Genomic DNA, 22,026 nt, shown 5'->3' on the forward strand with positions numbered 1-22,026 from the left:
TGAAAGTGGAGAAGGTGATAGTGGTGGGGAAGAATAAAGCTTTTAGGCTGGAGGGAGGGTGGTAGAGATGTTCTGGGGGGAAAAGCATCGGCCACTTTTCACTTTTATCTCTAGTTACAGTTCTGAAGGGGGCTGTACCCCAGCCTACTGTGAATGGGTTTATACAGAGACTGAATGATGACCAGCAGTACAGAAACAATATGAATATTTGCTAAAGCAAATTCGTAAAAAATACCGTTAAGGAAGCAATGGTAACAAATAGGGTCACAAGGCAGACAGAAGCTCCTACAGGACATGTGTGCTGGGCGGGCTGGGGAATTTCCCACGGACTCTCACCCACTTGCGACCCACCCTGTGCCTGTCCAGCTAAGAATGAACACGTGGGTTCCTCGTGCCATCAGCTGCGAGTTCTCCCTCTTGAAGAAGTGAGAATCTTTCCTTTCCTGTAACAGGGATTAGTGTTGATGACTAAGAATCATAAATTAAGTGATGAAAGTAGATGAATATTTAACAGATTAGAGGAATGGTTTGTCTAACAAGTAAACAACTGACCTGAGTGTTTATACTCGCTGCCGTTAAATAATCGTTGGTGACTTTTTCGTTTTGGTTATGCATTTTGCAAGTGCACCAGCACTCTCTAAGCATCCGGAATTGTATTTCATTTGCCCAGAAAATTAAATCAGATTCCTCAGCTTGACTGGGAAGGTCTCTTGTCATCCCGCTCCAGCCTGCCTCATCAAGTGCATTTCCTTTAAGTACTTTCAGTCTGTGGCGCCTCTTCGGGTTTCTCATACTCTGATCATGCTGTTTATGCTGGGTCTGTATTAGCTGGAACATCTCCCCGCTTCAGATTCAAATTTTATTCACTCTTTAGTATTAACCTCACTTGCTACCCTCTCCAGAGCCTTCTCCACGTGCCGTAGCATTTATGTCTTCTTCTTTATTATTCATTTATTCATGTAGTCACAATCACTGTGCAAATGTTTATTGATTACCTTCTGTGTTACAGGGATATCCTTCCCTAAACATGAGTTTTTATTGCTTGTATAGTCATATCGAAGTAGTTATAATGAGGCTGTACTTTAAGGTTTATTTCACCTCATCTATAAAAGTGAGCTCTCAATGACAATGATTATGGGTTGTCTGTTTGTTTTTATTAAGGAGAGATTCTGATAGTGTAAGACGTGACCAGGCAGGGAGCATGTGGCTGGTTCCGTGTCTCCTGTTGGCTGTAGCATCATTTGGGGGCACTTAAAATCAAGAAATGTATTAAACTTCTATTGTAGTGCTAGGCTGCATAGGAGACACACAGATAAACCTATTTCATGTGTGTTTGTTACTGACATGAGTTACAAAAATTATTTTATAGGGACAGGAATCTAGAAGAAGGGTCCTTAACCTGAGATCCTGAGACTTCTAGAGGGATGAACTTTTTAACTTCAGATGATTTTGTCTCAGTTGTTGGATATGCGTTTAGGTGCATTTTCTGAGGAACTGCTATACAGCTTTTAGATGTTAAAGGTGACATTAATCATTAAAGAATGTTAAAAAGCTCCCGATCTCACTATGTATAAAGCAAGTAGCCCACGAAAGAACAAGAGCCACAGAAGAGCAATAACACCCTAAGCTGGGGTGGGGAAAAGGTTAAATGGTATCTGACTGTGGTCCTTAAGGAAAGTTTTCCTTTAAAAAAGGTGGCTTTGGAGTAGGTGCCATGAATCTTTTCACTTCAGCATCCTCACAGAAAAAGAAGATAAATTATAGGACCTCAGTGATTTCTTTCTTTTTGATTAGATCACCAAATGCCTGTCAACATGCCAGTCACATTGTGGGCATTCAGAAAACATCTGTTCATTACTCCTGGAATGAAACTTTTAAAATGTATTGTCCCCAAAATATCCACTGTCTTGAGTTAAGTTTTTCTTAAAGATTTTATTTATTTCTTTTTAGAGAGGGAAGGGAGGGAGAAAGAGAGAGAGAGAGAGAGAGAGAGAGAGAGAGAGAGACATCAATGTGTGGTTGCTGGGAGCCATGGCCTGCAACCCAGGCATGTGCCCTGACTGGGAATCGACCCTGCAACACTTTGGTTCGCAGCCTGCGCTCAATCCACTGGTTGGATTGCACTCAATCCACTCAACTCACAGGTTGAGTTAAGTTTTTAGAACATGATAGCGTGAATTCCCCAATGTTCTTCGAATGAAAGGAAGGCTTATCAGATGTTTATATGTCATTGCTCACACTCTTTTCCTTGGCAGATCAGAATGTTTAATGCACTATTTCTGCTTTATTGGTTCATAGCATTTTCAATACCTTTATATTTGATGATGCATTTTGGGTCTCTTCACTTGTCTTTATGGTTTGTGAGCGTAGGAACTGTCTCAGATCCACCCAATGTTACCCAGCACCAAAGAGGAGCTTGGGTAAATGTTGAATGACAAGTGAAGGATGCATCCCAAAGTACATCAAAATAACCCGTAAATGGCCTATTTTCGTGTAGCCCAGAAGGCAGGTTCAAACCTCAACACTGCCCTGTCCTCTGTGAGTTACTGTTGGCGAGTTTCTTAAGCTCTTTGCCCTCAATGTCCTCACCTGCAAAGTAGAATAACGACAGCATGGACCTCATACATTCACCTGATTAGATCAGTTAGGTTAGTAAGAGTTAACTGAGTGAGGAATCAGGTTTGTGGGGCCGCAAGTTCGTATGGTGTTCGACTCTCTTTATGAAAAAAGAATGTTAAATTATAAATACAAAATTTGTCATCTAGAACATTTTTAAGGCTTTATTTAGATAGGAAGAAAACTGAAAAATACCACAAACATCACAAAATATTAACATCATGATTTACAAACCTCTGAATCATCTTTGTACCCTTCATTTCCTACAAAGTTGTACCTGCAGACACCTATATTTCCTCTTTCATATGATAATGACTTTTAATGTTTTCAATACAGAGAATCAAAATGAAATATGTTCTTTTCTCTACCAAAGTACGTTGAAATTTGTCAGTGTTATTATTGATGGTTGAGGAAATATTCATTGACCACAACGGCATTACTGGAAATAGCACGTTGCAAACGTCCCCCATAGCTTCTTGCATGGGCAGCTCTCCTCTGGAGGGCAGGCTGGGAGAAGTCCAGCTGTTGGGTGTCACTCGGCAAGACCTCAGAGAGGCCTGTGCCCCCGAAGGGACCCCAGCGTGGCCAGGTCTCTCTCGACTCCCCAACCTCCCTGCCACTTCCGGGAGGCCTTGTTGTGAGAGCTGGAGGGAGGGAGGGTCAAGTGGCTGAGAGTCTGGGACATAGTGGCCCTGAGGCATTGTATCCACATCCCCAGAGTCACACGGATAAGGTCCAGACACTCCATGAGGTCTTTGGGGGGTGAGATTGTGCTTGGAATCCAAATAGATGGAAGGAATGCTGGCAGCCTGCCTGTCCACAGCACCTGCTGCAAACCCAGGCTGACTTGTAGGAGGTAGAAGGTGACCACCCTCAGGGGCTGCCCCCCATGTCCCCCCCACCTCCCCAGGGCCAGGGCTGTTCTCACTACAGGCATTGCAAAAAGGCATTGAAGCCCCACTGACTTTGTGCTAAATCTGCCTCTCACTCTAAATGCTCCATAAGTCAGCACTTAGCACCGATGTTCGACTCTGTCATTGTCCGAGCAGTTTTTAGTAAATCCTTAGGAACTACGCAGTGAATACCTTTTGTGATGTTATGTACTTTTTTTTAATTTTTAGGAATAATTCTTTCTCTCCCTCCATTGTATATCAATCAGGGTAGGAGTTCAGATGACCTGAACTTGTACTAAATTGGATCTTTAAATAGGTTGTGCCAGACAAAATTTGTGTTTAATACTTCATGATGATGTCACTATCAAATCCTATTGAGATAAAATGCTGTATTTCCTTCATTCTTAAATATCATTGATAGTGAATGCCATGCCACAGCCACATTCTCCCTCGGGAATGAAAACCCTGTGGTCTCCGATACCGAAAGTGCTGCTTGCGAGTTTTCAGCTGACAGTCCTCTCTGGGAAAAACTGTCCTTTCAAAGGTCACACCCTCTCCCCAGGGGCAGCGTCCATCCAGTGTTCTTTGAGGGGAGGGGAGCGTTAGAAAGGCCTTGTGTCCCCAGCTGGTACAACGGTGGGGGCCCACCCCAGCTGCGGAGCTCCACGAAGCCCGGGCAGTGCCTGTGGAGTGGCCTGCGTTCTTCCTCTGCCCAGTTCAGCCTTCTCGCCTTCCCCCGTGCACCTCCTGCACGTAAATCAGCCAGAATCTCCTTCCCAGAGAACCTGCCCTGAAACACCATCCATTTTTGGAGAAGCACACTCTATTTAATAACAGCTCTTCAGGGGATGAGGATAGAGATCATTTATAAGATGTGACCCAATTTCAGAAACGTTCAAATTGAACAAGAGGGCTCCTTACATTCTAGGGAGCGTGCTCCACGCAAGTGCTAGAATGGCTTGCTGCATGATCCTTTGGGCCTTGACCCATAACCTGAAGCACTTAGAAGACTTTCGCTGGAGCCGTTATCTAAAGGGAGGTTAAAGACTGTTGTTCTTTCCTTTTCTCACTGCAGTTTTCTCTCTCTGTGCTCTCCTAGCACGAGCTCCCCTGAACTCAAGGTTTTAAGCCAGTGAGTTCTATCTCCACCCCTGCCAGCTCTCGAACTCCTAATCTGCTGATCCCTCTGCCGTCCGGCACATTTCTTCGCTCTCCCACCAGCTTTCCAAACTTAAACACGTCTGGGTGAGTCATCTTCCCCTCACACTAGCCCTGTCTCGCGTCCAGTCTCAATTAGTGGCCCACAGCTTTGACCTTCCAAACCATGAAACCTGTTAGTCACCCTCGACTCTCCCCCCTCCCACGCCCTGCATACCCAGCCAGGCAGCCAGCAAGACCTGCCAATTTTGCTGGGAAGTAGTATTCCAATAAGCAACTCTATTACCGCATTTCAGTTCCTATTACGACTTCCTGAGTCTCGCTCCTTGTGTGGACAGCTACAATAATCATTGACACGTTTCCCTACCTTCAGTCTTGATTCCTTTCAAAACATCTCCGGCGCACTGGTCGAGATAATCTACATCCAACTCAGATTTGATCGTGCCCCTGCCCTCAGCAATGCCAGGAAAAGAAAATCCCCCAGTCCAGCAAGGCACTGTCCGGGACTCCAGCCATTTTTCACTTATCACACCGCTCCCACGCCCGTTCTCCAGCTGGACGGGCTGGCAAAACTGGAGTGCTGGAGTGCATGTGCCGCTTCCTATTGCTTCACGCCCCTGTGCCTTTGCCCATCAGTTCCCCTCAGCCTGCAAAGCCCTTTCTCTTTTCTTAGACTGCTAACTGTCATTGTCCTCTAAGGTAATTTAGCTTTGTCATCTCCTCTAGGATGTTTTCTCTCAATATCCGAATTTGGAGACCCAAACTGTCTTGGCGTTGCTTGGCGTTCGTCACATAACGAACGTATGAATGCGTTTCTGTCCTTTCCTGAAGGATAGGGACTACGGTTATTCACCTTTGCAGCCCGAGGGCCAGGCACACAGAAGGTACTCACTCAGTAGATGTCTGCTGAGCAGACTGAACAGTGGAGAAAGGAGGCCCCTGGTTTTCTTGGCTGAGTCATGGCTTATGCAGTGTATTATCAATATTCCATGATTCTTCGAGGATCTCTGTCCTGAAATCCGTTTCTCTCTCCATCTCCGGATACAATTGGCTAGTAATCATGAAATAGATTGCTTTCAAAATTCAACTCCAGAATTGAATTCAACTCCTGCTGCTCTTGCAGCCTGTCTCATTTTCATTGTGGGCAGTGGCATGCTGGAGCCGGCCCTCACGGACTTGTGAGAGCCTGTGGTGAACGATTCAGGCATTTTGTGAACTAATGGTTAAACCGTTGGCTTGGAATCAGTGTGAAAGGGTATTTACATAACAGGAATTGGCAAATGTTATAAATCAATGTGTTTTTCTTGAAAGCCAGCTTACTCGCTTACCACAGACCATAGCCCTACTCATTTTTAAGTATAATTTTCTGAAAAATGTTTTAAGATCTTTACTAACTCCTTATTTTTCTTCTATATAGTTTGATTTGAAGCTATATTATTAGATGCATGAAGATTCATGATTATTATACCTTGTTGTAGGTTGTAATTTTTATCCGTGTGTGTTATCCTTTGTATTGCTTAGTCCTTATCATTTGAAGCGTAATTATTCTAGTATTGTTATTACTGTACCTATATTTGCTTAACATACCTTTCTGTTCTTGCATTTCAAGCTTTTTGTAGCATTTCTTCATTTGTTTTTTATCCTCACCCAAGGACATGCTTTTTGATTTTAGAGAAAGGGGAAGGGAGGGAGAGAGAGGGGGAGAAACATTGATGTGAGAGAGAAACATCGATTGGTTGCCTCTCTCACGTGCCCCAGCCAGGCACTGAACCTGCACCCTACACCCTAGGATGTGCCTTGTCAGGGAATCAAACCCATGACCTTTCAGTTTACGGGACGATGCTCCAGCCAACTAAGCCACACCAGCCAGAGCATTCCTTTACAAAAATTATTAAATTTATTGAGGTGACAGGTAATCAAATTATATAGGTTTCTAATGTACGATTCTATGATCCATCTTCTGTGTACTGCATTGTGTGCCAGCACCCAAAGTCAGGTCTTCCATCACCGTGTGTTTGCCTCCTTTTACTCTTTACCTCCCTCACCCCCACCCCCCTTCCCTTTGGTAACCGCCGTACTGGTGTCTATACCATTTTACTTTTTGTTCCGTTTTTTATAAATAGCATGATTTAAAATGTTTTATCTCTTTGTCTTTCTGCCTCTCTATTTTTAAAACACAATCTGGGTGTCCATCTTTTAGTAAGCAGATAGAGTTTTTGTCACATCTCTGCATGTGTGGGTGGATGTACTTGCATGTTGAGACTGACTCCTAACACATTATGTTTTATGGGTATTTTTTTTACTGGGCTTCCTTTTTTTTTCTTTTCTACCTACAACTGCCCAACTGCCTTCCATTAGATAGCTTAAGTGTTCCTTTGTTTGTTCATTTGTCTGACAATTGTAATAATATATATAGGGTTTTCTTTTCCTGTAGTAAACTTTTTACTTGATTTTTGCAGCTAATTGTCACAACTGTGTTGCACATTTTCCCAAGGAAATGATAGTCTTAACGTGAGTTTTCTTCTTTTTTCCCCCCCACATCACTTCCCATATGCATATGACTCAACATCTTTTCTTCCACATTGCTAGTTGGAAAAGCACATTTGAGGTCAGCCCCTGGTGGTGGGAGTTGGGAATGGAGCGACTGCAAGTTGGCATGAGAGAAATTTGATGATAGGTATTTTTTTATACCCATGGTTGTGGTGGTGGTTTCACTGATGTGTACACTTGTCAAAGTTCTGCATGTCGTATACCTAAAGTGGGTGTGCTGTATTATCTTGACATTATTCCTCAATCAAGTTGATATTAAAAGCATGGTGGAGAACGTCAGAAAGAGCAAGGCTGCAGGGTGTAGAAAAGGCCCATTAGAGGCTGCGTTTCAAAAATTATAGCGGCACATTTCTTGTGTGCAATACTTTGTAGCTTGGAATTTGAAACTGGCCAACTAAAAGTAGCAGAAAGACAGAATGTGGGGGAAATTTAGGGTGCTGTTTAGGGCCAATTTCAGGGACTGATGGGGATACCCGCTGGGTAGGTAGGCGAGTGCAGTGAAGAGGCCGAAAGTTGTGAGAATGAGGACAGGGTAGTTGTCAACAAGTTAAAAATCAAATCCAACAAACATGTCATAATACATGTATGTATCATGGATGCTTTCATGCATTGGAGCTATAGGACTGAACAAGATAGACAGTTTCTGACCACAAAAATCTCACATTTTTTAAAAAATAAATGAGTGAATGAGGTAAAAAATGGTACTTAAAAATATTGTCATTAGTTATTTAGACCCAAATATAAATGTTAACTCTTTTTATGTCCTGTATTTCCTTAATTATCACATTTTTTTCTTTTTTTTGATAACATTTTTTTTCCTGGAACGCATTTTCACATAATTTTTTCACAGACATTCTGTGGAGCCTACATTTTCTAAGGTCCGTTATGAAAGAATGCTCTTTTCCCTCTTTCTCTGATACTAACAGCTTTCTAGGTTTAAGTTCGTGTCCCCTTGGACTCTGAAAATTTGTCCTATCAATTGTCAGCGCCATGGTCGGATTCATCCTGATTCTTGTCCTTGAGTGCTTACGTTCTCTCCGTGGGCGCTATCGGCATGGTTTTCTCTGGGGACTAAGAAATTTACTTAGAAACTACCATGGTTTATATTCATTTATTTCCCTTGTATCCCTTTATTTCCCTTCAGTATGACAGCTAGTGCTTTATTCCACCTTTACGAATTTTTTAAAATCATTTCTGTGATGATTTCCCCCTCTCTGTTCTCTTTGCTCTTTCGGGAGTTCCTTTCCAGGACTATGTTGGAATCTCTAAACCTGTCTCATAATCTTCAGCCCTTTGTCACTTTGTAAACACTGTGGTTGGAAGGAACCGCTTCAGCTTTCCCAAGTCTTTTGAAGGCAGCGCTTCGGGAGCGGGCCGTTCCTGGACGGCAGCAGGCTCAGCATCACAGCGGTGCTGCCCTGGGGAAGCCGTCCACACGACCTGCCGTAGAGAACTGTGCTCACTAGCGTTTCCCAAAACCACACAAAACCTTTTCAGGAATGTTTGCCCCTAACGATAAAAAAACAAACGAACATGGGAACACATTGCTGCATAGAACTAAGATCAGCGAGACGCCCTCTAGCTGTGCATATGCATCTTCATTGTCTATCTTACATGACAAACTTCCTGAGGTGTTTCGACCTTCACCCTTTATAATACCATCTATTTAATGCTTTCTGACTAGCCAGGGTAACTAAGGCACCCAAGTTTTGTCATGGCCTTTGCTCTTGGCAGTATAGATATTTAAATGTTTACAGTTTGCTTTGGAAGCATTTCAATATAACTGAGCAATTGGTATTGTTTTAAGCATTCCCAAGAACTTAAATGTTTTATTGAAAATATGTATTTTATTGCTGTAGACTTCCAGTCAAGGTGGAGGCATAGGTAGACACTCATCACCTCCTCGCACAACCACAGAGAGAATTACAGCCAGACCTCAAAACAAACATCATATTTTGCTATGTGTAATTTGTACCCACATTTTTGGCCCGAACTTTCAGGAAAAAAAATCTTTTGTTTTAATTTTTTAAATTCAATTATTTATTGATTTGTATTTAGATACTTGTTTTTCTTGTATTATTAAGGAGTTTCAGCATCTATTTTTGAATGTGTTATGAGACAAGAAATTTTATGTGACAAGTAATTACAAAACACTAAAACAGATACAAATTATGAGAAATATTATGCACCAGCAACAAATTAGTACTACCCATGTATATTGAGCATCTTTATTTTTCCCTCAAAAATTTTGGCAAAAAAGATGTGCTTTATGCATGGCAAAGATACAGTAACGGCCAGAACTATCAGAATATCGAGCTGTATAGAAGTCCAACAAGTAAGGATTTAAAGAAGCCACATTCATTCGGACAGGCAGGAGGGGTGGAGTTATAGAGACCCTTGTACCATGGAGAGGTGGCAGTGGTGGTGGCAGAGTGGGCAGCCCCACATTCACAGGTGGTGGATAAAAATCAGGAGGGGTACCTTGGGAGTGAGTGAACCCCAGCCCCAGGCCAAACTGCACAACCCTGGGTCCCAGCTTCAGGAAAATAAATCCCCATAACTGCTGGCTATAGAATCCACTGGAGTTTTGGATGGAGAAAGAAACTGCCAGATTTTTTAGGAGAGTTTATTTAAAGGGCCCACACAGACCTAGAATATATGCAAACCGACCCACTCTTGGAATCACCACCAGGGCAACAGCTGGAAGGGCACCAGTCACAGACAAGAAGTGGGTGAAGTGACTGGAAATGGGGTGAGTGTAGGGCATACCTCCAGAAGCCAGGCAGTGGCACTGACCCTTCTCTTAGCCCTCCTCCTACACAGAGCCACAAAGAGGTGAAGCATGTTGCCCCACTCTGGCTATTACCTAAGGCTCCACCCCACGCAATTTATTGGTGCCCTTTACAGGGAATCAAAGCAGCTCTACCTAATACACAGAAACAAACACAGGGAGGCTGCCAAATTGAGGAGACAAAGACATATGGCCCAAATAAAGAACAGACAAACCTGCAGTTTAGAAAACGAACTAAACAAAACAGAGATAACCAACCTATCAGATGGAGTTCAAAACACTGGTGATCAGGATGCTCAAAGAACTCACTGAGTATGGCGAAAACATAAGGGAAGAAATGAAGGTTACACTAAGTGAAATAAAGAAAAAATCTACAGGAAACCAATAGTGGAGAGGATGAAGCCAAGAATCAGACAAATTATTTGGAACACAAGGAAGGAAAAAGAACTCAGGAGGAGAGCAGGAGGAAAAAAGAATGAAAAAAACTGAGGATAGCCTTAGGAACATCTGGGACAACTTTTAACATATGAACATCTGCATCATAGGGGTGGCAGAAGGAGAAGAAGAAAAGCAAGAAATTGAAAACTTATTTGAAAAAACAATGAAAGAAAACTTCCCTAATTTGGCCAAAGAAATAGACATACTGTCCAGAAAGCACAGAGAGTCTCAAACAAGTTGTACTCCAAGAGGAACACACCAAGATGCATCATAATTAAAATGCCAAAGGTTAAAGATAAAGAGAGAGTCTTATAAGCAGCAAGAGAAAAGCAGAGAGTTACCTACAAAGGAGTTCCCATAAGACTGTCAGCTGATTTCTCCAAAGCCTCTGTGGGCAAGAAGGGACTGTGAGGAAATATTGAAAGTGATGAAAAGCAAAGACCTGTAACCTACATTATTCTGTCCAGCAAAGCTATCATTTAGAATAGAAAGGCAGATAAAATGCTTCCCAGACAAGGTATAGCTAAAGGAGTTCATCATCACCAAGCCATTATTACATGATATGTTAAACAGACTTATTTAAGAAAAAGAACATCAAAATTGTGAAGGCAACAAATTCACAACTATCAACAACTGAATCTAAAAAAACAAACTAAGCAAACAACTAGAACAGGAATAGAATCATAGACACGGAGATCATTTGGAGGGTTATCCGCTGGGAGCAGGAAGGGGGAGTACAGGGGAAAAGGTGCAGGGATTAAGAAGTATAATTTGTAGGGACAAAATAGACAGGGGGATATTGAGAACAGTATATGAAATGGAATAGCCAAGGAACTTATATGCACAAACCATGGACGTGAACTAAGGAGGGAATTACTGGAGGGAAGGGGGGATAACAGGCAGAGGGGAGCAAAGGGGGAAAATTGTGACAACTGTAATAGCATATTCAATAAAATATATTAAATAAAAATAATAAAAATATGTATTTAAAATGTATATATTTTATAAACTTTGTACAAAATGGTATTTGTAAAACAGGAAAATCCCACCTAGTCACCTATGTTTGTCGTTTCAATAAACTGAGATTTATAGTCCCTATTAAACATGTTGTATGGACTTATAAGAGCAGTAAACATCAACTTTAGATATTATATTTGTATGAATTAATTTTAAAAAATCACGGTAGGAACCATGGTAACATAGTTCATCATGCACACAGACTGTTTCATGGAACTTTATATTTGACATTTTCATAATATGGGTGCCAATTGAAAGCAATTACTGCAAAATACTAGTTCCCAAATGACAGGAAAATTTGAGACTTTAAAGATACCAGTTTCTCAGCTGTACTCGGATGAGACTGATTAGCCGGTCCTCGGGCGTCATGGGTCCACAAACTGAACTGAGGGTCAAATTCACCAAATGTCTGTTCTGACCAATGAAGTCATGTTGGCACACAGCCAGCCCCGTTCGTTCCTGCATTGTCCAAGGCTGTGTTCTCATGGTAACGGCAGCGTTATGTCATCATGACAGACCCTGCAAGACCTATGCAGCCTGATGTACTATCTGGCCCTTTGGAGAAAGTGCTTACCAACTCCTGCTTTCCACAATGGCCACTGTTCTGTCCCCTCTCACCTGCTACTGCTTCCCTGCTGTTATCAAATGACTCAGCACTTCTCCCTGAATACACCCTGTGCTTGTCCCTGTGTGTTCTTGCTCAGCTCTTTCCTCCGCCTCCAATGTTACTGCCTTCTACTCAACTGTAAAACCTGCCCTCCTTTGAGGTGCGATTCCAGTACCACTTTCTCCATGAAGTTTTATAATAAAAAGAAAATAAAATTCCCTGGATATAGCTCCCTTAGGCTCCCTGACATATACTCCACAATCCCCTGCCTGTCTCTTGCTTGCCCCTGCAGGCACACACCACCATGAGCAAGTTTTCTACCTATTCCCGGCCAGCCTACTCCTTGCAGCTTAATGTAGCTGGAGGAAACACACACGGGCGTGCCGACCAGCCTTACCTTCTGGCCATTCATGACCGTGGACTTCCAGGAGGCATGGCTGTCATCCTGTACTTACATTAGTTCATTCTCCTTCTTACCTGGATGGCTATTTCTTTTATTCTTTTCTGTCCTCAACCCCTAACACCTCCTCTTTGTCCTCCCTCTCTGCTGATGGCATCTAGTCTTAATGAAAGACTAGTGAGAAAATCAAAGCAGTAGTCAAGTACGTACAGCACCACGTCGACCTCCCTCCTGATCAAGGACAGCTGTGTTCTCTTTCTTTCTACTCTACACTCAACCTTGGTTTGCCCTTATTTGTAGTGTTTTTGAGTGAATAGATAAACGGCATTACTGCACAAACCAATACTCATAACTCTTCTTTAGTTGCTAAGTCTATTAAAATTTATATTACATGTGTGACTAGGCAAGTAAATAATTACATGGAGTAAAACAAAAGAGCAGTGTGCTAGGTTATGTTTTCTCACTGGGATAAAATACAGTATTGGCGTAGAATAGAACATATTTACAGTTCTTTTCACGAGTCACTGTGTGTTAATGTGCCTGCCCACTCTTCCAGATGTGTTACCCCTGGGCAATGACACCCTGCCAGGCTAGCAGTGCTGGTCAGCACCAGGTCTGCGGGCCAGCCAGCACCTGCAGCAACACCCTGTCACGGAATTCCAAAAAATCCCTGTTTGAGCCCTGTGGACTCTCTGCGGGTCGGGCTGAGAGGCAGTCTTCTTTATTCCAAGATGCAGGCGTCCAGGTGAATGAAGGCCAGACCAAAGATGCTGATCGCGAGGGCATTTTATGACCACATGCCATTCGTGTGTCAGGGTTAAACACTGCTTTTGCAGTTCTCCAGAAGTATCTCAGAGCAGGGAGGGGACGGTGTACACCATCCCTGTATTTGCCTCTCATAAAGTGATTCCCCTGGTGTCAGCCGTTCCTCTCCGACAGAGTTTGGTGAGAGTCAGATGAGATAATGCACGTGAAGAGCTCGAGTTCTGTTTTGCATCAGAACAGTTTCAAAGTCTCGTTTTTAAACTCCCAGAGAGCAGTGGATTTTTATTTTTCGCCTGTGGTGGGCGGGGTGGGCCAGGTACTTCCTACAGTCAGGGGCCTCCGCTTCTCAACCACAGGACTTGAAATTCCTTGTTTCCCCCTCCCTTTGCCCAACCTGGGTCATGAGATAATTTTTTTATGGCTACATGTACGACTTTTACCTGAAGCAAACCACTTAACCTCTCAGAACCTCAAGTTCTTCACAACAAAATAAGAGTGATATCTCTCACATAACGATATTGTCAGGATAGAACTTGATAATGTACACGAAATAATTTTGTAAACCTGAAAGCACTAGGTAAGCAATACTTAGTCTAATTAATATCACTACCGTGATAGTTATTTTATTAATAGTGCACAGTGAGTCCTGGCCAAAGAGAAAGGAGTAGAATAGTTTTCTTTTTCAGGTGTTTTTGACCAACATGGATCACACACACACACACAGACACACACACACACACACTTTTAGTAAAATCATTCCACAGGGAGATTCCACACGAAGGAAGTGGAGGGTGAAGGCTCCCAAACCTGCTGTGAAATCCTGACTCTTCACTGTCAGCCCAGAAAACCACCCCACTTCTTTGACCACATGACGAGCTGTAAAAGTTTCCTTTTTGGCCACACTGGCCTCCACGTCGTCAGCATTCTGAAGAAGGGCCTCAGTTGTCCTTGACACCCACGGGCTGGAGGGAGCGGAGCGGGCAGTGCAGGTGCGCTGTGACGTGGGTGAGGACTGAGCACCCGAGTGTCTGAGACTCACGCTGCTGCAGAAACCCGGCTCTGGGAACGCCGTCGCTCATTCGTTCACTCCAGCGGCTTCCCAAGGCCTTGTTAGCACCCTCAGTACTCAGTACTCAGTACTGCAGTACTGAGCAGCCCTCAGTACTGCTCAGTCACACGGTGATAAATGCTGTTTCTGAACAACATGGAGTTTGGGATACCGCAACTAAAAAGGAGGCAGGGGATTTAAGAGATCTTGGGTGAAATGACAAAGATAATTTTGAAGTTTTATTAAACACATTTTTGTAGCTCTGAGGTAATATAGACAGAGAACTGTTATGGGAGTAAAAAGAAGAATATGCTTTAATGAAACCACTTGATGGATGACTTCTATCATAGGTAACAGAAGGGTTAGATTTAATATGTTGGGGAAAAAGAGTCCTGCTGGATATACTTTTATAGTAGCTTGCTTAATGCCTAGATAAGTGCTGGTTTTTCCAGTTAAGAGTTACATACTTTAAGGGCAATCATTTTTATATTTCTGAAACACCTGAAAAATAAAATTATTTATTTGAGTTTACAGAATTTAATTGCAGTAAATACTTATGTCAAGGAATGCAGTAGATTTTGATTTTTGCTGTGGGGGGGATCCACGAATACATAAAATGAGAGAAAAAAATCATTGTTTATATTCTATATGTTTTGGGTTTTAATTTCTTAATAAAATGACGTTGGATATGGAAAAGTGTAATCCTATTCTCCACCTCTTTGTGTGAGAAAAAAATATAATCTTGTTACTTATAAAATTCTCAAGTGATGATGCAGTTAACAGTGACTTATTCTGTTAAAGAACAAAATTCAACCGAGTCAACGTGAAGCTCTGCTTGGCCTTATTAAGTAGTTCATGAGCTGGGCAGTATCCCGCCAGGGGGCAAAAGAGCAAGGGCGCATTTAGACCAGGCCCTCTGTTTTCGGTGGAAGGAAGGCAGGCTGGCTCTTTTTTTCTGTGGAAGGTGCAGAGGCCCCGCACGACAGTTACCTCCTTGTCACCCAGAAAACGTCACACTGGTTGACTAAGACTATGTGCCTGATGTCTGGGAGAGTCTGAAACAGAGATGGAGTCGGGTGTTAAGTCCAAGTTTATTATCATGGACTTGAGCACAAACGATGTCATTTGGGGCCTGAGGTCTTCTCTTTCACAATTTCAAAGACTGAAAACCTCTACTCATTTCTGTAGAAGTGGCTCCTTCTGTTGAAAATTAAATATCTAGGAAGCCGGGTGTTTGGTTGCTTCTATTTTCCACTAACGATTGTAGAATTTGCCAGTTTAGGGCCCGAACATAGCGGGAAGGGACTGGGCTTTATAATCAGACCTGGGCTCAAACCCTGGCAGCCGTATGCTTGCTGTGCAGGCGGGGCTGCTGACTGAGTGCCGCCGAGCCTACCTCACAGGACTGTGGAGGGGATTGAATGTGGTGCACTTATTCAGTGACTGTTGGGGTGCCCACGAAACAGTAGGTGCCCAGTAAACACTGACTGCCTTCCCTTTCTTCCTCCCAACCCCCGCTAGGTCACTTGTGTTTTTAATGCATCGCCCTTTCCCCCTGGCTTGTGTTGTAGGAAGTTTTCTGGATGGACGGCTTGTGGGAACCCATCGTCATAGCCAGCTCTTCTTCAATGTGTAAGGATTCACCCGGGCATTGAGTAATGAGAATTTCGGTAAGAATACTTAGATAAAGGTAGTGTATGGACTGTCCTCAAATGTCACTTAAATCTCAGCTACTTTATGATGTGACTCTTCTCTAAAGATCTTGGGATGTAACAGAGGCCCATTCACACCTGGATTGTCCTTATCTGGGAAGTAAGTATAGTAAATATTTACACTCTATGAACCACCTTGGTAGGTTGGCTCTTCATGTCCTGTAAATGTATTATTTCTGGTACCTCGCCCTGTTGTTCTTTAAACTCCTCGCTCCTCAGTGCCATGCACAGTTTGAGGACAAGGTCTGCTTGTTCCTTGTCCTTTAGGCATAGAGTGAAGGAATCACAGATTTTTAGTGGTTCAGGTGACAGCCCACACTCCTATCTGAAATGCTACAGCTTCGGCAACAGGAAGGAGGCAGACTTCCCAAAACTCTGGGAAGTCCTAAGATAAGTGATATTTCTAAATCACTAAGAAACATGATTATATGGTGGCTCTTGGGATAGCATAGAGTGTCTTCAGTTGGCTCCCTTGCTATCTAATTTTTCTCTAGATGACAGTAATTCATAATTTTCATATAGTTACATGAAATTACTATAGAACTATAAACCTATATTAATAATTTATGTTAAAATCTGCATGGCATAAAATATGTTGAACTATTAAAAATGAAAAGAGGAGAGGGAGATTAAGGATAATAGAAAAAAATAGTGGTATGATTAGTAAATATGTACATTTTCTTGAAATCAATGTGTATTAAAAATGTATTAAAAAATGTTGCCCACAAACAAAAGAGCTGGAGGGGAGGGAGCAAAATAGATACAGTCTAATTTTATTAATTCTGATAAGGAGCATTAATTTTTAAATTTCAATCTGAAGAAATGATAAACCATTCATTTAAATATCACTTCATACCCAGAAGATGTAACCATTTGCTCTATGATTCTGTCTTTCAGAAACCACGTTTGAGAAGTACGTCCATCCAGTGCTATTTGTGTTTACTCCTGAACAGTCATTTTTTAACTGAGGCTGGCATTCATATCTTCATTCTGGGGTAAGTTTATCTTTAGGCATAAATACCATCATGCTAACAGCCTTGGCCGTTTTTCTTCCATATTTTCTCTGTTGAATTGGTGTGTGTTCAGTTTGCAGTCAGTTTTGGGGGTACGGTAGAGGGCAGACTATGAAGGCTCAGGAGGTGTGGTGAACACTGGGCATTTCCGTGTTCCAGCAGTAGAGAAAGGAGTGTTAACATCCTGCGGATGAGGTGGACCTCCTGGTCTACAGCTACATGTAGAAGTGCATGCCTGATTAATATCCTACCTGATTTTCACTCAAGTAAAAAATACACCTTGGTGTATGTGACCATACCTAGAAGTACTTTCCTTATTAATAACCTGCATGATTTTCATCGCAGTAAAAAAAAACATAGTTAAGGCTCACTCATGTTATTTTTTCAATCTCTTTCTTGGCACTGACTTCTTCTATCCTTGGAGTCCTATCCTAGTTCATTTGGAAGAATTTCTTTCTTTCTTTAGACCTTTCATTTTTCCTCCTAATAAGCATTCATATTTCCCACGCCTATTAACTTGTTTTTTTCTAAGATGAAGCTAGCACACTGCCCTGCTTGGCCGAAGAACCCAACCCATAGTTGTGTAACCTGACTCAGTGCACGTTCCGTTTTCTTTTTTACTCCACGGAGTGGGGGAACATAACTTTGTGCAGATAAATCTTCCTCGCAAGAAAGATTAGCGTTGGTTCTCGGGCTTCTGTAAAAATCCATCAGGGCACAGTTATTTTTCATGAAAACTTGAAGAATCATTCCCTAGTCACTTGGTCTGTGTATGTGTCTTTTGTCCAGATATTAAATTTCTGTTCTACCAGGAGGAGTAAGTGTATGAGTAAGTACATCCCCCTAGACCGGGCTAACGCCTGTAATGTTCATGGGCAAGGCTGCTGCACACGGAGCGCTCATGTGAGCAGCATGCAAGGGGCACGTTTAGTCCACTGCGAAGAACGTTTAGAATCAAAACCATCCTATGAGAATGGTTATTGCTTATTTTAGGACTTTTACCTGTATATTAGACTTAAGAGTCCGATGGGACTTCTACCGAAAGAAAATTAGTAATTCATTCAAAAGCATTTAGTGAGCATTACCGCACACCAGGTACTATTTTTATTTCATTGTAAGAAAATGCGCCCAGTTTTATGTTATCCCTTGAAATTAGGCGTTTCTCTCATCTGGGCTGCTCAGTCCCCGAGTTAGCTTCAAGTGCCAAGGTTGTCCCGTGTGACTGCTGTTTCCGTTCACCTACAAGGCTGTTGAACACACAAAGGCAAGGGTTACACTCATCTTTTCGCCTGTCAGAATAAAAAATGCTGGCTTGCTCTTTTGCCTTTCGTATTCATCAAGATAGTATTACGTTCATTCAAAATGCTATCCTTCTTGGTTTTGCTTTCAGCTGTACCAGTGCGAGCCTTCCTAAAACAGAGGCAAACTGGAATGATGTAATGAGTGATTTAAACGCAATTAAAAATCTTATTCAAGTAAGTACTTACGTTCCCATGAACAGTCTGGTGTCATTGCTGAGGTGTGTGGCTTTTCCTGTGTTTGGATGTCAGTCTTAATGCAATCTCACTGGAACAATAGTACTTTTGTAAAAGCATGTGAGCCTTGTAAAGCCGCAAGGGAAACCTTTTACTCACAGTTTTCAGATCCCAGTCATCTTTCAGCTCGGTTTATAAGTGACCCAGCTTGAATAGCCTATCGCCACACGCCAGAGATTCACTGCTTGTGCTCCAGAAACCAGATACCTTCTGGCACTTGCAAGGGGAACAGGCTGACCCAGGGAAAGGCTTGGGCTTGAGATTCCCTGTCCACCCCAGTCCCCCACTGGCCTGGAGGAACCTACAGGGGGCCGGGGACAGAGACTATGAGCCACTGACAACTGTGTTTAAGGAAGTGTCTTCTGCCCCCATGGGTGACACGACAATGCCCAGGGGAGTCCCAGGGGCAGGAAGTGAGCCACCCTTCCACACTGGCACCACAGAAATCCTGCAAACTGAGCTGTCCTTAGAGGCCCACGTCAGAACCTGAGTGCCACACCTAATCAGGGTGGCTGCAGGCTGCCGTAGAAGACTTGGATAGGCCCAGGGTCTCCTAATGCAACAGCCCAAATACTGGACTGCAACTGAAAATCACTCCTTGTATAGAGAAGCAGGACAATCGCAGCCAGAATGAGGAGAGATCGGCAGACTCTGAAGCCGACGTGGATTTGGTTTTTTGGAATTATTAGACAAAGATTCTAATGCAGCCACTACAAAAATGCACACGCATTTTTGCAAACAGCCTTGAAACAACCGAAGAAATCAGAAAGTCGCAGCAGAGCAATACAATATGTAAAAGGGACCAAATGGAAATTACAGAAAAGAAAAAAAATACAATAACTGAAATGTAGAACCACTGATAAAACTGCATAAAACTACACACACACACACACACACACACACACACACACACACTCTTTAGTGGGCATACAACTGGTGAGATGCGAACAAGGCGGGTAGATTGTAACATGTAATTTTCCAGTTGTAATTTTTGTGCTTGGCGATGCAGGATTGGGGGAAAACGGTGAGGGGACTCGCTGTAATTTCTCTCACAATTGCACATGAGTCTAAAATCATCTCAGAGAATTTAATTTTAAAAGTTTAATTTAATATCGTCAGTGGGTTGTTCTCGTATCTAAAATAACACATAATGTTTCACATTTGCTCATTTTGTTCTCTTGTAGTCTATACACATTGATGCCACTCTGTATACTGAAAGTGATGCCCATGTGAGTATAGTTTCTTCCAAAATTGCTGTATTTTCCAGTTTTGAAAGTCTAAGAAGTATATGTTTATAAATTTACTGAAATATGTATAGTTTTAAAATGTAAAATTGAGTGCGTTCTTATAACATATGATCAATGAATCTTGATAAGTAATTGTCGAGATTATGTGATTTGGGGACAAAGAGGTACACAGGTACTATTTTTATAAAGTATATAAAAGCCTTTTCTGTTAAGGTCAAAGAAAATACGTTATATAATTTGGGGATGCAATTGGATCCCGATGCACTTAAATGCAAGAATCATGTTAACTGATTCCATTTAAAATGATCCAGAATGTCAGTAGTTTCCAGGGTGGTAGTTTATTACCCTCTTTAACCATGCTTTCTACAAACTGCTCGCCTGCATTTATAGTCCGCACTTGGCATGAGTCTTCACAAGTGTCAGAAAAGGGTTCTGGCTGTTCACTCTGTCTGTGAGAAGAGAAACATGCACAATCCAGAAAACCTATCCAATTCAAAACTAATCTTGAACTTGTGACATGAATACAATGGCATTGCGGAAGCCACGTACGATTTCCGTCATGTTGCTGGTCCTTTGCCTCTGAGCTGGTTGCTAAAACTCAGGAAACAAATTCCTGACTTTCTCACCTCTTGCACACAAACTCCGTGTTATGTACATTTGGAACAGGGAGTCCTCTCTGCTATCCCTCAGTTAGAACATCCCAGAAAGAGAAGGACTTTCTAAACATTGGGAGGCAGCCACAGCCAGACTCTAGGAAGAACAGACGTTCACCAACCACCTGGGATTAGTGCTGCGCACACGGAAATTGCCTCTCTCCTTCGGCTTCAGCATGCTTTTTATTTTTCTTTGCATTTTTTTCTAAGTAGAAAGCAGTCAGCCACCAACACTCAGCATCCCGAGATTGCTTTTTTTTTTTTTTTTTTGCATAGAAGATAACCTAGCAACTCATAGGTTGTAGAAAGAAGCTGAGATTGAAATTGAGATTTAAATCCTGACTCAGCCACTTCTTAGCTGTATTACCTTGGAAGTTACTACACGTTTCTGAACCTCAGATTTATTATTTATTTTATGATTTTCTTTTATTTATTATTTCTCTTATTATCAACTTGGTGATCATGTTTGCCCTTTTGCTCCTGAGTAGCTGCTGTGGGGAAAAAGGAATGCGTTAGTCCCCCCCTTATCCATGGGGGATACGATATGTTTCTAGAACCCCAGTGGATCCTTGAAACCATGGATAGTACTGACCTCTGTATATACCATGTTTTTTTCCCCATGCATACCTAAATACACATGAGAAAGTTATTTTATAAATTAGGCCCAGTAAGAGATGAACAACAAACAAGTAACAACAAAATAGAACAATTACAACAATATATTGGTCTCTTTCAAAACACCTTATTGCACTGTCCTCACACTCCTCGTGATGGTGTGAGACGTGCCCATGTGATCGGATAGAGTGGGTGAAAGGTGTAGCCACTGTAACACAGTGGTAAGCTACTGTTGACCTTCTGGCAATGCATCAGGAGGGTCAGAGAGCCATGCCCTGTGAATTGTTCCTGGAATTTTCCATTTAATAGTATCAGACTGTGGCTGAGCACAGGTAACTGAAACCCCGGAAAGCAAAACCACAGGTAGAGGAGGGGCTGCTGGATTGCCAGACAGGATCACAGGGCACAGGAGCGTGCCCCTTCTTTCATCCCCCGGCAGCAGGCACACGCTCAGTGCCTTCAGGAAGCTGCACTGTGCCAGGTGTGCAGAACACAAACTCAAGCGAGGCATGGGTGGGCGAATGCCCAGATGGTCATGAAATGCGTCTTTCCTTTCAGCTTAGGCTTTTGTTGAGGTTAACCCTTGTGGAAAATGTATTTTTGTGGTACCTGGAAGGAAAGCTTCTGATCTGGCCAACCACCAGGCACTACTCCTCCTCTGACTTTTTCTAACACATTTCTTGGAGTCACACCTGCCTCTGGAACTTTGGAACTTGCAGGTGTAACTTGATTGGCAGTTACTGCTGTTTAACGTGTTAATAGCACAACCTGACTCTAGAAATTCTCCCACTATCAGTATTAGCATTTTCCAAGTCTGAGGCCAGGATCATTACCCTTTTACACAGAGGAGATGTGCTCAGTAAGTAAAGGTCGCCTATGATTTCCACGTTTTCGAGTTTCATGTTTTTTTCTACTGCACATATGACCATCCTTCTTGATTGCTGCTTTCAGTTTGTTTTGGTTTCGAT

General features: G+C 42.4%; 1 protein-coding gene across 2 annotated transcripts in view; it reads left to right on the plus strand.

Moving 5' to 3' along the window:
* IL15 (interleukin 15) overlaps nucleotides 1-22,026 on the plus strand; it is a 57,255-nt gene that overhangs the window by 31,631 nt on the left and 3,598 nt on the right. For both annotated transcript variants that reach the window (XM_036031840.1, XM_028521242.2), the window contains exons 2-5: nucleotides 15,855-15,953; nucleotides 16,893-16,990; nucleotides 18,399-18,483; nucleotides 19,728-19,772. In XM_036031840.1, coding sequence (XP_035887733.1) covers nucleotides 15,942-15,953; nucleotides 16,893-16,990; nucleotides 18,399-18,483; nucleotides 19,728-19,772 — 240 coding nt within the window. In that variant the 5' untranslated portion in view covers nucleotides 15,855-15,941. The remainder of the gene's footprint in view (nucleotides 1-15,854; nucleotides 15,954-16,892; nucleotides 16,991-18,398; nucleotides 18,484-19,727; nucleotides 19,773-22,026) is intronic.

The sequence above is a fragment of the Phyllostomus discolor genome, chromosome 8 (assembly GCF_004126475.2).
Source record: "Phyllostomus discolor isolate MPI-MPIP mPhyDis1 chromosome 8, mPhyDis1.pri.v3, whole genome shotgun sequence".
Lineage (NCBI taxonomy): Eukaryota > Metazoa > Chordata > Mammalia > Chiroptera > Phyllostomidae > Phyllostomus > Phyllostomus discolor.